The 12,934-nt window shown below is 45.3% G+C and overlaps 1 protein-coding gene across 6 annotated transcripts in view; it reads left to right on the forward strand.

Annotated features, from left to right (window-relative positions):
- Positions 1 to 12,934, forward strand: part of Tnrc6a (trinucleotide repeat containing 6A) — a 170,611-nt gene that overhangs the window by 28,771 nt on the left and 128,906 nt on the right. For 4 of the 6 annotated variants that reach the window (XM_026778200.1, XM_026778198.1, XM_026778196.1 and 1 more), the window contains exon 2: positions 1,619 to 1,744. In XM_026778200.1, coding sequence (XP_026634001.1) covers positions 1,665 to 1,744 — 80 coding nt within the window. In that variant the 5' untranslated portion in view covers positions 1,619 to 1,664. Of the gene's footprint in view, positions 1 to 1,618; positions 1,745 to 12,934 lie in introns of those variants that run through there. The other 2 variants (XM_026778201.1, XM_026778202.1) reach the window with 2 other exon arrangements.

The raw sequence follows: 12,934 nt of genomic DNA on the forward strand, positions 1-12,934 counted from the left end.
GGGAGGTCCTCTGCATGAGCAGCCAGCATGCTCACCTAATAAACCACCCTCCTTCCAGCATTTCCACACCATGTGATGCTTAAAAAGTAGCCACGGCCTCTGGTCCTCCAGCCTTCAGAAGCCCCAGTTTGAAGGCCAAAGGCATTTCTCCAGCCCCACAGCCCCACTCCCCTTCTGAGCTGGCAGCACTCACTTGGTTGGCATCCCAGCTCCTGCCTCCTCCCGCAGCCCACCTCCCCCCTTCCTCTACTCTTCTTGGAAGTGAGCATCAGCCATGGTCCTAGCTGCTCAGGGCACCATCTATAGATGCCCCACACGGTCCCCAGCAGCAGTGCCTGAGGATGCTGGGACCTAACTGGACACAGCTCTGAGAGTCCCTCCAGCTGTTCGGAGCCTGTGGGGTTATCTGTGACTGCCATTGTCTAAGGATTAATAATAATAATGAAAAAGAAGAGGAAGATGGAGAAGAAGGAGGAAGAGGAGGAGGAAGAAGAAGCAATCAACTGGTTCTGAAGCTGTCAGTGTTGCTCACAAAAGAAGCAAGCACATAAGGTGACTCATGAAACCTATGAGTCCGATGAGCCGAGGTCTGCAGTGGCATCCCGAATGAGCCCAAATGGCCATGAAAACGGCTGCACCAGGCACAGCGTGTGATCTCATCATCCTCCTGCAGCGTGGGCACAGATTCACTGCACATGAGCTGGCATCATTGGCTGGCATCGTTTAGGGGCTTCGGTGGTTAGTGGACTCTTGCTGTTGCTGTTGTTGTATTTTTGCTCTGTTTTGTTTGAGACAAGGTCTTAGTCCTGGAACTCTTTACATAGACCAAGCTGGCCTTAAACACGTAGAGATCCACTTGCCTCTGCCTCTGCAGTGCCGGGATTAAAGGTGTGCATCCTCACTGAGCCGTCTTTCCACTTGCCTGTGGATGCAGCCTGACCAGTGCCCTCAGGCTTTTGCCATTGTGACTCCATCACAACCTTCAAGTGTTTCATCACAGCAACGGGAACAGAAGTGAAGACAGGGACCTTGGATAAAATTAGTCTGTAACATTAGTATTGAATTACCACTTGCCTGACAGTCCAATTCCAAAGGCCAACCTCTTATCCACTGCATTTAGTTGCCTGCCCTGGGACCCTCAAAACCAGCTTCCATGCCTGGTAGCATCTCCTTCCTCCCCAACTATATCTATATTCATTCTCTCTCTCTCTCTCTCTCTCTCTCTCTCTCTCTCTCTTTCTGTCTTCAGCTCTCCCTTCTCTACTCTTAAACTATGCATTTAAATCCTCAGTAAATGTAGCTCTATTATAGTCAAAACACTATGCTCAAGAGTTTGGTTTGGTTTGGTTTTCTACTGTTGAGGACCAAACCTTGGGCCTTGTACATGCTAGGAAAATGCTCTTATTACTGAACTAGAGCCCCAGACCAAAGATGGGTTATTTTTCAATTCCATTCTTCGCTTTGGTATAGTAGGTTTTCTTGAAGGAAAGGGACACAGGCTTGCACCGGAAGTTGCACATGGTGCATGTTTCATGGGGAAACATGCTTGGCCTCTGTTTGGGGTTGGGGATGGGTATTCAGTGGCAAATGACTGACCTGCAATTCCTTCATTTCCCAGGTGTGGAAACTGAGGCCCAGAGAGGTGATGTGATTTGCCTAAAGTCATGCAACTAGTGGCAGAGCCTGGCCTCGAAGCCAGGTGTCCTGGATCGCAAGATACCCCCCTGCCTGAGGAATGGAACAGGTAACGTACCTCACAATGGGGGTACGGGTCAGTCCTTGCAGCCTGAGGTGCCTGATGCGTATTGAGTAAGCAGAGGGGGCAGGCCCTCCCAATCTGTCACACTGAATGGGGTTGAAGCCAAAGAATTGAAATTCAGCCCCTAAGACCCAGAGACAGCAGCTAACAGCCATACCCCCATGTCGCTATCCCCACCTGAAGGTGGTTCTTCTCTGGTCATACACATGTCCATCCCCAAACAGCTTGGCAGTGACTCGCCTGGCCATTCTGCTGCTCAGGCTCTCATCAGTGCAAGTCCCGGTGTCATAGAACGCAGTGACTGCTTGCAGAAGACGCGTGGGGAGGTCAGAGGGAAAGCGAATCAGGGACCCACTTGGAGGCTCCTCTGGAGATCCAGGAGGAAGCCAGAGAAAAGGCTCGCGATGGGGGAAGGGGGCACGCGGTCTGCTGGTCGGCCTGGCATGCCTTGGTTATTACCTGGTAAAATTGGTCAGTAGGAACGCTGCAAGACAGACAGGAAATAAAGCCCACCGAAACGGGAAGGGAAGGGAACCCTGGTTTCGTATATTTCCACTTGTTTCTATAAAGGATTTTCTTAAGCCAACTATCGGCAAGGTCATATCTCACGTATAGTAACCTGTAGTAACCACCTAAGTTACTCTAAGTGAGATGGAGCCTGAGTGTTAAATGTAAACCTTGATACCAGCCATTGATGCTATGTATCCATATCTCTTAAGAATTGTCCTATTTTTCTATTCACTCAGTGGTTATTTATGTGCCAGGAATATATCAAGTATTCTATATAAATGTCCCTAACCCCCCTGGAATTCTGTCAGAAGAAGGTGTCCAAATAAGCTAGTCTCTTGGACAAGTTAATGGGACAAAAAGGCTTAGGAGAAATGACTCAATTCAATACTATTGATTCAGGTAAAAGCTTCAAAAGACTGTATTTGTAGGTTGACTTTGCCTAGGTCCCTTTGAGACTTTTCATTCCTGGTGAACACCACCGAAGACCTACCTGAGCTGATTTCTCTGACTCTGGCGTTCCCTATAGAGCAGACACCTGGGTACACACGGCAGCCAGGAGACCCTGGGGAAAAGGCTTGCAGAACAGAATGTTACAAAGGAACATCTTAAGCAGGTAGTAAGGTGCCAAGGAATCACGGCATTTTGTTAGAGGTGTGTGGTTACTCACTGAGGGAGCCTAGAAGCATCTACCCTCCATGTGATTGACAAGCAGGGTGTGAGCAGGAGGCGGTGGGCAGTAAGTGCTCCATGAATCACTTCTGACCTCTGCGAGAAGAACATTCTATCCCATACGAGGTGTTGGAACGAGGATTCAGGTAGAGGACAAAGGTGCAGCGACCTTGAAACTAGCGAAGAAGGCAGGATTATAGGAGGCCAGGCACAAGCCTGAATATAAAGTCAGATTGAGCATCCAGAACCTCCAAGTCCCTCTTGAATAAGGACAGACTCCATCCCATTCACACAGAGGCCTGGGCTACAGAGGAGGGGAGATGAGGGAATACCCATCTGGAGGCATCCAAGCAGGAGAGGAAGAGGGGGGAGGTAACACTTGTTGCTCCTTTCCTTTTGTCTGTACAAATCCCCACTAGTCCTTTCATGGTTGCCATGACAACTACAGCTCCTGAGAGTCCTTCTCATTAATTAACCCAGGTACTCACTCCCAAACTCAAGAGGACGTTTTCTCGGCACTGTTGACCAGGGCCAGCTCTCAGCGCTAAGCTGTTCCGGGATCTCCGGCTGGCCATCTTGGGTACCCCTCAGATACGCACCATTCGTACACACTTGTAGCTCTCCTGTCCTTGGAATTCATCCTCCACAACACAGACTTTCCCTTTTCTACATCCCCCGCCTTCCAGTCTCTGTCATTCTGTTCCCTCTGGGGCTTGGCACACCTTCTTAGCCACACTTCTGAACTGGAAACTGCTTGATTGTCTACGGAGGCAGCACAGTTCAGTTAGGCTCCGGATACCACTGTTTGGCTCTTCCTGCTGCAGAGTCAAAGTCCCAGAAGTCGGCATCTAAGGGCTCAGGTCCACCACCAGATGCTTAGATCCAGGCAGGTCCTTCCATTGGGGGCAGAAGTCAGGTGTCTCACAACGTGTTCTTGTTTGACATAATCTCAGGAGCTGATTCTCCCAAGAAAAGAGGCGTTAGTAACAGGGGAAGTGATTTTAGCTTTACACTGCGGAATAAAGTGAAAATATAAGCCACCTATCATTCATGCTTGTGTGCGTGCATTTATTTTGTAGTGCTAGGGACCAAACCCAGGGCCTTGAGCATACCAGGTAAACGTTGTACCCCCGAGTCACAACCCCAGCCCAGCAATGTAATTTTCAAGTGTTTACTAGTTGTGCGTTTTCTAATGATAGAACCACATAAAATTAATTTAGGATTTCTATTGAATCTAGCACTCTAAAATACCATGGCAACATGTGATCAATATAAAAATGAGGCAGTAATATGTTCCTCTCCATTGCTCTTTTAAATCTTTGAAATCCAGGATGATTTCTTTTTAACTCTTAACAGCTCAGTTCAATTATGCTGCTAAACTTATAAATTTCCTTTGGAGATGTGCAATCTACATTTATAGTCACAGCTGAAAAAGAATGACATACCCGTGTTGTTCTGGGCATCTTCCCATTAGTGAGGAATTGCCCAGTGGACTTTTGCTTTCTGATATCTAATATGCGTTTCTGTCACAGCCATCTTTGTAGCTCTTTTGTTTTTATTTTTGCTTTTGTTTTTCAAGACAGAATTTCTTTGAAGCTTTGGAACTTGTCCTGAAACTATCTCTTACAGATCAGGCTGGCCTCAAACTCATGAACTGACAGAGATCTGCCTGCCTCTGCCTCCCAAATGCTGGGATAAAAGGTGTGCGCCACCTCCGCCCAGCCTTTGTAGCTCATCTTTGTCACAATTGTTTGACCTTGTAGCAAAAGCTTGTCTGCTTCAGTAGATTTATTTTATTTTAATTTTATATACGCTAGTGTATTGCCTGCATGTATGTCTGTGTGAGGGCATCAGATCCCCTGGAACTGGAATTACAGACAGTTGTGAAGTGCCATGTGGGTGCTGGGAATTGATCCTGGGTCCTCTGGAAGAGCAGCCAGTGTTCTTAACCATTGAGCCATCTTTCCAGCCCATTTCATCAGTTTTAAAACTGCTTTTATCCAAACTGTGTCAACACACTGTCTCTGACACTGACTCAACACTGAGAGCAGGGGGTGCAAAGGGGATCATATACAGCAAAAATACTCACAGCTTGTTTGTTTGCTTGTGTTTCTGGTTTTTTTTCAAGAAAGGGTTTCTCTGTGTAGCCCTAGCTGTCATGGAACTTGTTCTGTAGATCAGGCTTGACTCAGAATCACAGAGATCTGCCTGCCTCTGTCTCCTGTCAACTTTTGTTCATATCAGCAATATGTTCTTCAAAGTATTCTTGTTGATTCTGTAGAAAACTTACATACTAGCCGGGCAGTGGTGGCGCACACCTTTAATCCCAGCACTTGGGAGGCAGAGGCAGGTGGATCTCTGTGAGTTTGAAACCAGCCTGGTCTACAAGAGCTAGTTCCAGCACAGGTTCCAAAGCTACAGAGAAACCCTGTCTCAAAAACAAAAACAAAAACATACAAGCAATATATAGATACATACATACACACATACACACACACACACACACACATTGTTGGCCCATCACCACTGAAAATATGCATATAGCTTCATGAATTTTTTTAAAAAAGACTTTATATTATTTTATGTATCTGGGTCTTTTATCCAAATGTCTGTCTGTGAAACACATGTGTGCAGTGATGGTGTTGGAGTCCCTAGACCTGTTACAGACAATTGTGAGCTGCCATGTGAGGGCTGGGGATCTGGGTCCTCAGGAAGGACACCTGTGCTCTTAACCACCGGACCATGTCCAGCCCTGGATTCGTGTTTGAAAGTGCACCAAATCAGCCTAACTGATTTGCACCATGAAAGTTACATCTTAATATAAATTCCAATCCTTTTCTAGATAGGGAAAAGGAAATGTTTCTTTCCTTTTGAGCTTCATGTTTATCCTCTTCATGTCTACTGTAATATTGACAAAGATAACAGCAAGCACCGTCATTTTCTGTCTTCGGCTATTAAGTACCTGGCAAAAGGTCTTTTTGTTTCAAGAAGATCTTGAATTGGAACTGACAGTCCCATGAGTCTTTGTGAAACCCGTGCACAATTCAAGCCGCGAGCGTTGGCCTGGTCCCAACGTTCCTCCGTTAGCAGCCTTGTGCTCCCTTCGGAGGAGGTTCCATACATTGGCAGTGAGTCACCGCATTGTACATACACACTGAACAGTTTTAGCAACTGTATCCATGACACTTTCTCGTCTGCTCCTGAAAGCCACGCAGATATTTTGAGTATACATCATACGGTGGGATGAAGCAATAAAAGGAAACATCAGTCTCCCTCCTGTTTGGAGATCCCAGTGAGTCTGCATTTCTGGAGTACCATCTGGCACGGCAGGAACAACTTTCCCATAGCGAAGCGAAAACTCTTCCACACCGAATGCAAAAGATTACAACAATCCTTTCCACAATTGTGACTTGGCAAGGCTTCTTGATAAATTTGGAAGATGTTTAAGAGTGGATATGCCCAATTTTCATCGGGCACTGTCTCGGTTTCCTTTCTGTTGCTGTGATTTGAAAACAAACCAGGAGCTGGAGAGATGGCTCAGTGGTTAAGAGCCCTGGCTGCTCTTCCAGAGGGCCAGGGTTCCATTCCCAACACCCACACGTTGACGTACAACTTTCACTAATTCTAGTTCAAGGGGATCTGATGCCCCCTTCTGGCCTTCTTAGACACTGCATACATATGGCATATAGACATGCATACAGGCAAAACACTCACATATTAAATAAAAATAAGAAGTAAATGATAGTAGAGAGATAAACAGGAAGCAACCAGTATACTTTGGAGATGGCTCAATTAGTGCTTCACAAATGTGAAGACCTAAGTCTGATCCCCAGCACCCACTTGAAAAGCCTCGTGGGGCTGTGCATGACCGTAGTCCTAGCAAGCAGGCTTTGCTTACCAGGCTGCCAGACTGAATTGATGAGCTCTGGGTTTAGTGAAAGACCCTGTCTCAAAAAATAAAGCGGTGCATGATTGAGGAAGGAAGACATCTGACGTTAATATCCTGGCTTGGTTTCCTTATTTTTATTTGTTTGTTTTTGTCTATTTGACACAGCTAGAGTTATCTGGGAAGAGAGGACCTCAGTTGAGAAAATGAGAAGATGTCTCTATCAGACTGGCCTGTAGGCAGCTCAGGGGGGCATTTTCTTGATTAACGGTTGATGTGGGAAGGCCCCTGGATAGGCAGTCCTGACTGGTGTAAGGAAACAGACTGAGCAAGCCACGAGGACCAAGACAGTAAGAAGGCTCTTCCATATTTTCTGCTTCAGTCCCTGCCTTCAGGTTCCTGACTGAGTCTGGTGCCCCTCAAATAATAATATAGTGTGACAGGGACATATAAGCTGAACACACCCTTTCCTTTTCAAGTTGTGTTTGGTCATGATCTTTATTGCAGCAATAGAAAGCAAACTAGGAGAGTTAACCCCTGGCCTCTGTACTTGACACATGTATAGCATGCAAATGCACCCACCCAGCCACCCACACACATACACACACACACACACACACACACACACACACACACACACACACATGGGTGGCTACCTCTGAACTTCTTTGGAGGGAGAAAGACAGCCCAGATCTACTTGGATTGGGTAAGAAGTTGAGCCTTCAAGTATTACTTATATAATTAAAATTAACTTAGAAGAAAGAACTTAAGAAAGAGGAAGTCATGACAGAAGTAGGAAAATGAACAAAGCACCCAATTAAATAGAACTAATTGCAGCACACATTAGAAGGCGGCTAAATAAGTTATCCCGTGGCACAATATTTAATACAAATGTCAAAAGCAAGTCTTCAAAGGGAAGATACACAAATTACAGGGTGGCCTCTCCGTAAGTCGAAAATGGGAAATGCCAGGCGGTGATCAAAACTAATCTACGAAGCTTTTCGCCACCAGTACTTGGCTACAGGCCAGGGAACGCATCCCAAGCTACTGCTACTGCAGAAACTCGCGACCACAGGACCATAGGCATCCAGTTCCCCTGCTTAATGGTTCTCAGCCTGCACAGCGCTTGTTCCTGGTCCTCCTTTCAAACCCAGCCCCACTGTTCTTTCTTCCTTTGGCTTTCTCTTTTCTCATTGCTTAGATGTGCGGGTTGGTAAATGGTAATTGGGTAACAGAATCCAAACAACACAGCCTTCCTTCCGAGTCGGACTGAAGCAGGGAAATGGTTGCTAAAGCCTATATGGGACAGGCATGGACGCATTTGATTTTTAGTTCAGACTCAAAATTACCCTAACCCCTCCTGACACTGACTAAATAAGTTAGCCAAGAATGGTAATTGAATTACAAGAGGTGTGAGAATCATCTTGAGCTCTGTTGAAAAAGCACCCTGGACTCAGAGCTTCTCAGCGCGTTAGCTGAGTTGAAACGGTATTTTCCTCAGCCAGGATGGCGGTCGTTCTGAACTCTCTAAGCCCAAGATGTGTGCCCGAGAGTGAGGCACAAATGGACAAATCCTAAAAAACAGAACACGAACACTGACAGCACAGGACAGCGTGATTGATGCTGCAAACGACAGACAGAGGGTTTCGACCTCAGGAAGGACAAAGCGCGAGGCCACCCAGTGGAACAGCGCAGACGAGAGTCTTTTATTGCTCGTTCTGCCGTACTTCCTGGCCTGTCTAATGCAACGTGAACCAGAAGTGCCCAAAGACAAGACAAAGGATGTCTAAAATAACCAGAAGACAAAAGTAGAAGAAACAGAACAGCCACACTAGCTGGATGAAAGAGGACACGCACACAAAACATTCGAGACAGAGCGTTATTCCGTCTCGGAGAGCACATTCCCCCAGCATGGTAACATTCACAGGATCTATTAGTAAAAAAGCATAGCATTGACAGAGCTAAAAAAAAAAAAATAATGGATATTGGGCAGTCGAAATGGCATGGTGGGTAAAAGGACCTGCTGCCAAGCCCGACAGTGAGTTCAGTCCACCGAACCCATGTGGTGGAAGGAGAGAACCACTCCCATAGGATGCTCCCTGACCTCCACACGCGTGTCATGGTATGTGAGCCCACACACATATACACAGGAACCCACAAAAATAGATGAATAAAATAGCTCAGTAATAGATATTGTCCAAGAAAGTGCAATTCTATTTTTAAGCATATCTGCCATAATTGCTACATGTATCTGTTGCTGGAGCAGTTCTGAGGAGCTGCTCCTCTTCACGTAGCACGCACTGAGCATTCTGGGAAATGTTTTCCTTACTCTGGAGCATGCTAAGACGCCTGGTACCTACTGGAGACCAGACTGCTGACAACGAAATAATTTAATTGGACGTTTGGCAGTGATGGTTTATTTTGTTTACTTATTTATTTATTATTTGTCTCATTTTATTGTAATTAAAGAGGACAAGGGAGATGACTCAGTCAGCAAAATAATTCCACAACCTCAGTTCGGCTCCCACATAAAAACCTGCCCGTGAGCTAGAGAGATGGCACAGCGGTTAAGATCACTGGTGGCTCTTGCAGCGGGACCTGGATTCTGCGTCCCAGCACCCATGTGATAGCTCACAACCATTTGTAACTCCAGTCTCAGAATCAAAGACTCTCTGATTTGGCTTCCGTGGGTGCGAGGTACACATGTAGTTCATAGATCTACACGCATGCAAACACTCGTATACATTAATTATATAAAAGCCTAAAAAGAAAAAGGGAAAAATCCTATCACTGGGGAGGTGGCAATAAGTGGATTCCTGGGTTCACTGATCTGGCTTTCTTGGTAAGCTCCAGGCCAGCGAGAAAGCCTGTCTCAAAACAAACAAACAAATAAAACAGCACCTGAAAAAAAAAAAAAAACAGCACCTGAGAAACAACACTACATAAACACATGCATGGGGACCCTTAAACATGCACACACATACACAGAAACTGAAGACATGTATCTTATACTGTCCCTTATCTTGAAGATGTCCTTGGATCCAGGAACGTGTACACAAGTCACAGACTGGCCGAGTCCATTATTACTAGATGCATGAGAAGGCGCCACTCCAATGCCAAGTGTAGCTTGAGACATCAAGGAAGCATGCGCCTTTCTCCATGACACCTTTCTGGCAGGCCTGGTGTGCAGCTCCACGCAGAGTGCTTGCCTGACATGTGCAGATGGTTTGACGCCCACCCCGCTGCACCTCAAAGCAAACAAACAAGTGGATACCCTGGCAAACGCTGTTGTTGTACCAGATGTTTATTGTTTTATTATTTTAACTTTGGCGCTGCTGAAACCAACTTCTGAAGCTAAGCGTTCTTGCCATTCTCAGACTTCGACAAAAAGGAAGAAAAGATAGGAATACGTGAAAGTACATAGAGAGTTTAATTTTCTGTTCTTTAGCATCCAGCATAGTTTTAGAGTGCTTAGAATGTTTTGGAACTCTAGCCAGAGCAGGCGAGATGGCTCAGCAGAGAAAGGCACTGGCCACAAAGACGGACGACCTGACCTCTGTCCCTAGAGCCCCTGTGCTAGGAGGAGAGTCCCCTGACCTCCCTCTACGTACCGTGGCACACATACCTATACATACACATGCCATAATTCACAATAAATAGTGACTAAAAGTAAGCATTCAAAAATCTTCAGAAATCTCTTTAGATAAAAGTCCATGTTTTGTATTCTAAAAATATTTGGATCCCACAGCTTATATCTTAGAGGGTTTGGGGTGGGGCCATTGAGTTGATTGCCCCATGCGCTTCAAGTGAAGCCTTGACAAAGAACATGGAAATGTTAAAAATGTTGAGAAGTCCAAAACCAAGCAAGAAAGCAACTATTTCCAGTTAGACAGAACAGAATACAATAATGTAAATATCTTAAAAATGGAATCGACAAACACAAGATGATAGATAAGCAGCAAGAGTGTACATGCTTTTCAAACATATTAGAACACATATAAACACAGGAATGTGTGAGAACAAATGGAGGCCAAGTGCTTCCCAGGGCAGATGTTAGAGAGTCAGGTACTTGACAGAAGCAAATAACAAATTGTATCAAGTTAATTTTTAATTAAGTGTGTGTGAGTGAGTGTGAGTGAGTGTGAGTGAGTGTGTGTGAGTGTGTGTGAGTGAGTGTGAGTGAGTGTGAGTGAGTGAGTGTGAGTGAGTGTGAGTGAGCGTGTGTGTGTGTTGAGTGTGTGTGTGAGTGTGTGTGTGTGAGTGTGTGTGAGTGTGTGCAAGTGTGTGTGTGTGTGCACAGGCAGACAACATGTGTGGAAATCAGAGGACAACTCTTTGGGGTCTCCTGCTACCTCGTGTGATTGGGGATCGAACTTTGGTCATCAGGCCTGTCTGTGTGCAAGGACCTTCACCTCTTAGCCATCTCGCTGGCCCTCGAGGTTTCTTGTTGTTGTTGCTGTTGTTTGTTTTGTTTTTTAGAAATCAAAACACTTAAAAGTCTTGAAAAAAATCATCCAGGCCAGGCACAATGGGGCCTACCTGCAATTCTATATCCCAGACTCTGAGGCGCAAGGATCTTGGGTTCAAGGCCAGTCAGATGCTGAGTGAGATCCTTAGAAAGAATGGGGGTTAGGAGAAGGAGAAAGAGGGAGAGGAGAATAATCCAACTCTTGAGGAAACTAGAGCTGCAGTTTCTGTTTTTGTAAAAAATGATCAAGAGGTCAGGCAGTGATGGTGCACTTCTTTAATCCTAGCACAGGCCGATCTCTGGGAGTTCCAGGCTACCCTGGTCTACAGAGTGAGTTCCAGGACAGCCAGGGCTACACAGGGAAACCCTGTCTTGAAAAGCAAAATAAAACAAAAATAACATGGACCTTTCAAGGCTGATTAAGACGGAGACAATCCTGTAACCAGAGGCAAAATCATAATCTGAAATGTTTTTATTACGGAAGAATGAAAAGAGGTATGAAGACGGGGTCAGGAGTGGCTCTGTGGGGAAGTTCTTACCGTGCAAGCATGAGACCTGGAATCCAAATCCTCAGCACTAACAAAAATTCCTAAATGCTGGGTGGGCATGAAGGCCCGCCTGTAACCCCGAAGTGCAGGAGACAGGTTTCTCGGCAAAAATTGGCTTCCTAGACTGGAAAGCTCTGAGTTCAAGTGAGAGATCCTATCTCATCCAATAAAGGAGAGCTACGGAGAAAAGGAACTTGGTGTTAACCCGTGGCCTCCACATGTCTGTAAACTCCAAGCCCCCGCCACATTCTAATACACATACAAGCAGGCAGGGATACCAGAAACAAAAAGACAAAAAAAAAAAAAAAAACAAAGATACATGAGAAAGGACCAAAAGACTGTAAATGACAGGTAAACAGAACGACTCATGATGGAAATAGGCATTACTAACTTAAGCAATAGAGAGGAAAAACATTAAATAAAATCATAATCTGAACCTTTGGTAAAAATCAATAAACTAAAACTAAAGCTCTAGACAGACTTATCAAGGGAAATGAAATCAATAAAATAATAATATTTTGAAATAAAAAAGGGTTTTAGACACCTGCAGGGGAATAGTGAGAAAATATTTTATAATACTCTGCTAATTAAATTTTCAAGATTTTTTTTTTCTTTTTGCTTGTTTTTTTCGAGAGAGGTTTTCTCTGTGTAACAGCTCTGACTGTCCTGGATCTCACTTTGTACAACAGGCTGGTGTCGAACTCACAGAGATTCACCTGCTTCTGCTTCCCAAGTGCTGGGATTAAAGACATGTGCCACCACCACCTGGCTAAGATTTTCTTTCTTTTAAGGCAAAATAGGGACTTAAAAGGGAATGGCCCAGCAGGCAAAGCACTTGCTGAGGAAGCTTGAGAACCAGAGTTGGATCCCAGGAACCCACATAAACGCCAGAAAGATGTGGTGGCCCATTTGTGATCCCAGCAGAGACATGGCAACTCTGGAGCAAGCTGCCTAGCCAGACTAGCTGAAGGATGCGCTCTGGGTTCATGCGAGACTCTACCTCAATATATAACATGGAGGGCAATTGAGGGAGGTACCATAGATCAGCCTTGCATCTCCACATTCATATGCACACACATGACCATGTACCTACC

Source organism: Microtus ochrogaster, unplaced genomic scaffold (genome assembly GCF_000317375.1).
Source record: "Microtus ochrogaster isolate Prairie Vole_2 unplaced genomic scaffold, MicOch1.0 UNK111, whole genome shotgun sequence".
Classification (NCBI taxonomy): Eukaryota; Metazoa; Chordata; class Mammalia; order Rodentia; family Cricetidae; genus Microtus; species Microtus ochrogaster.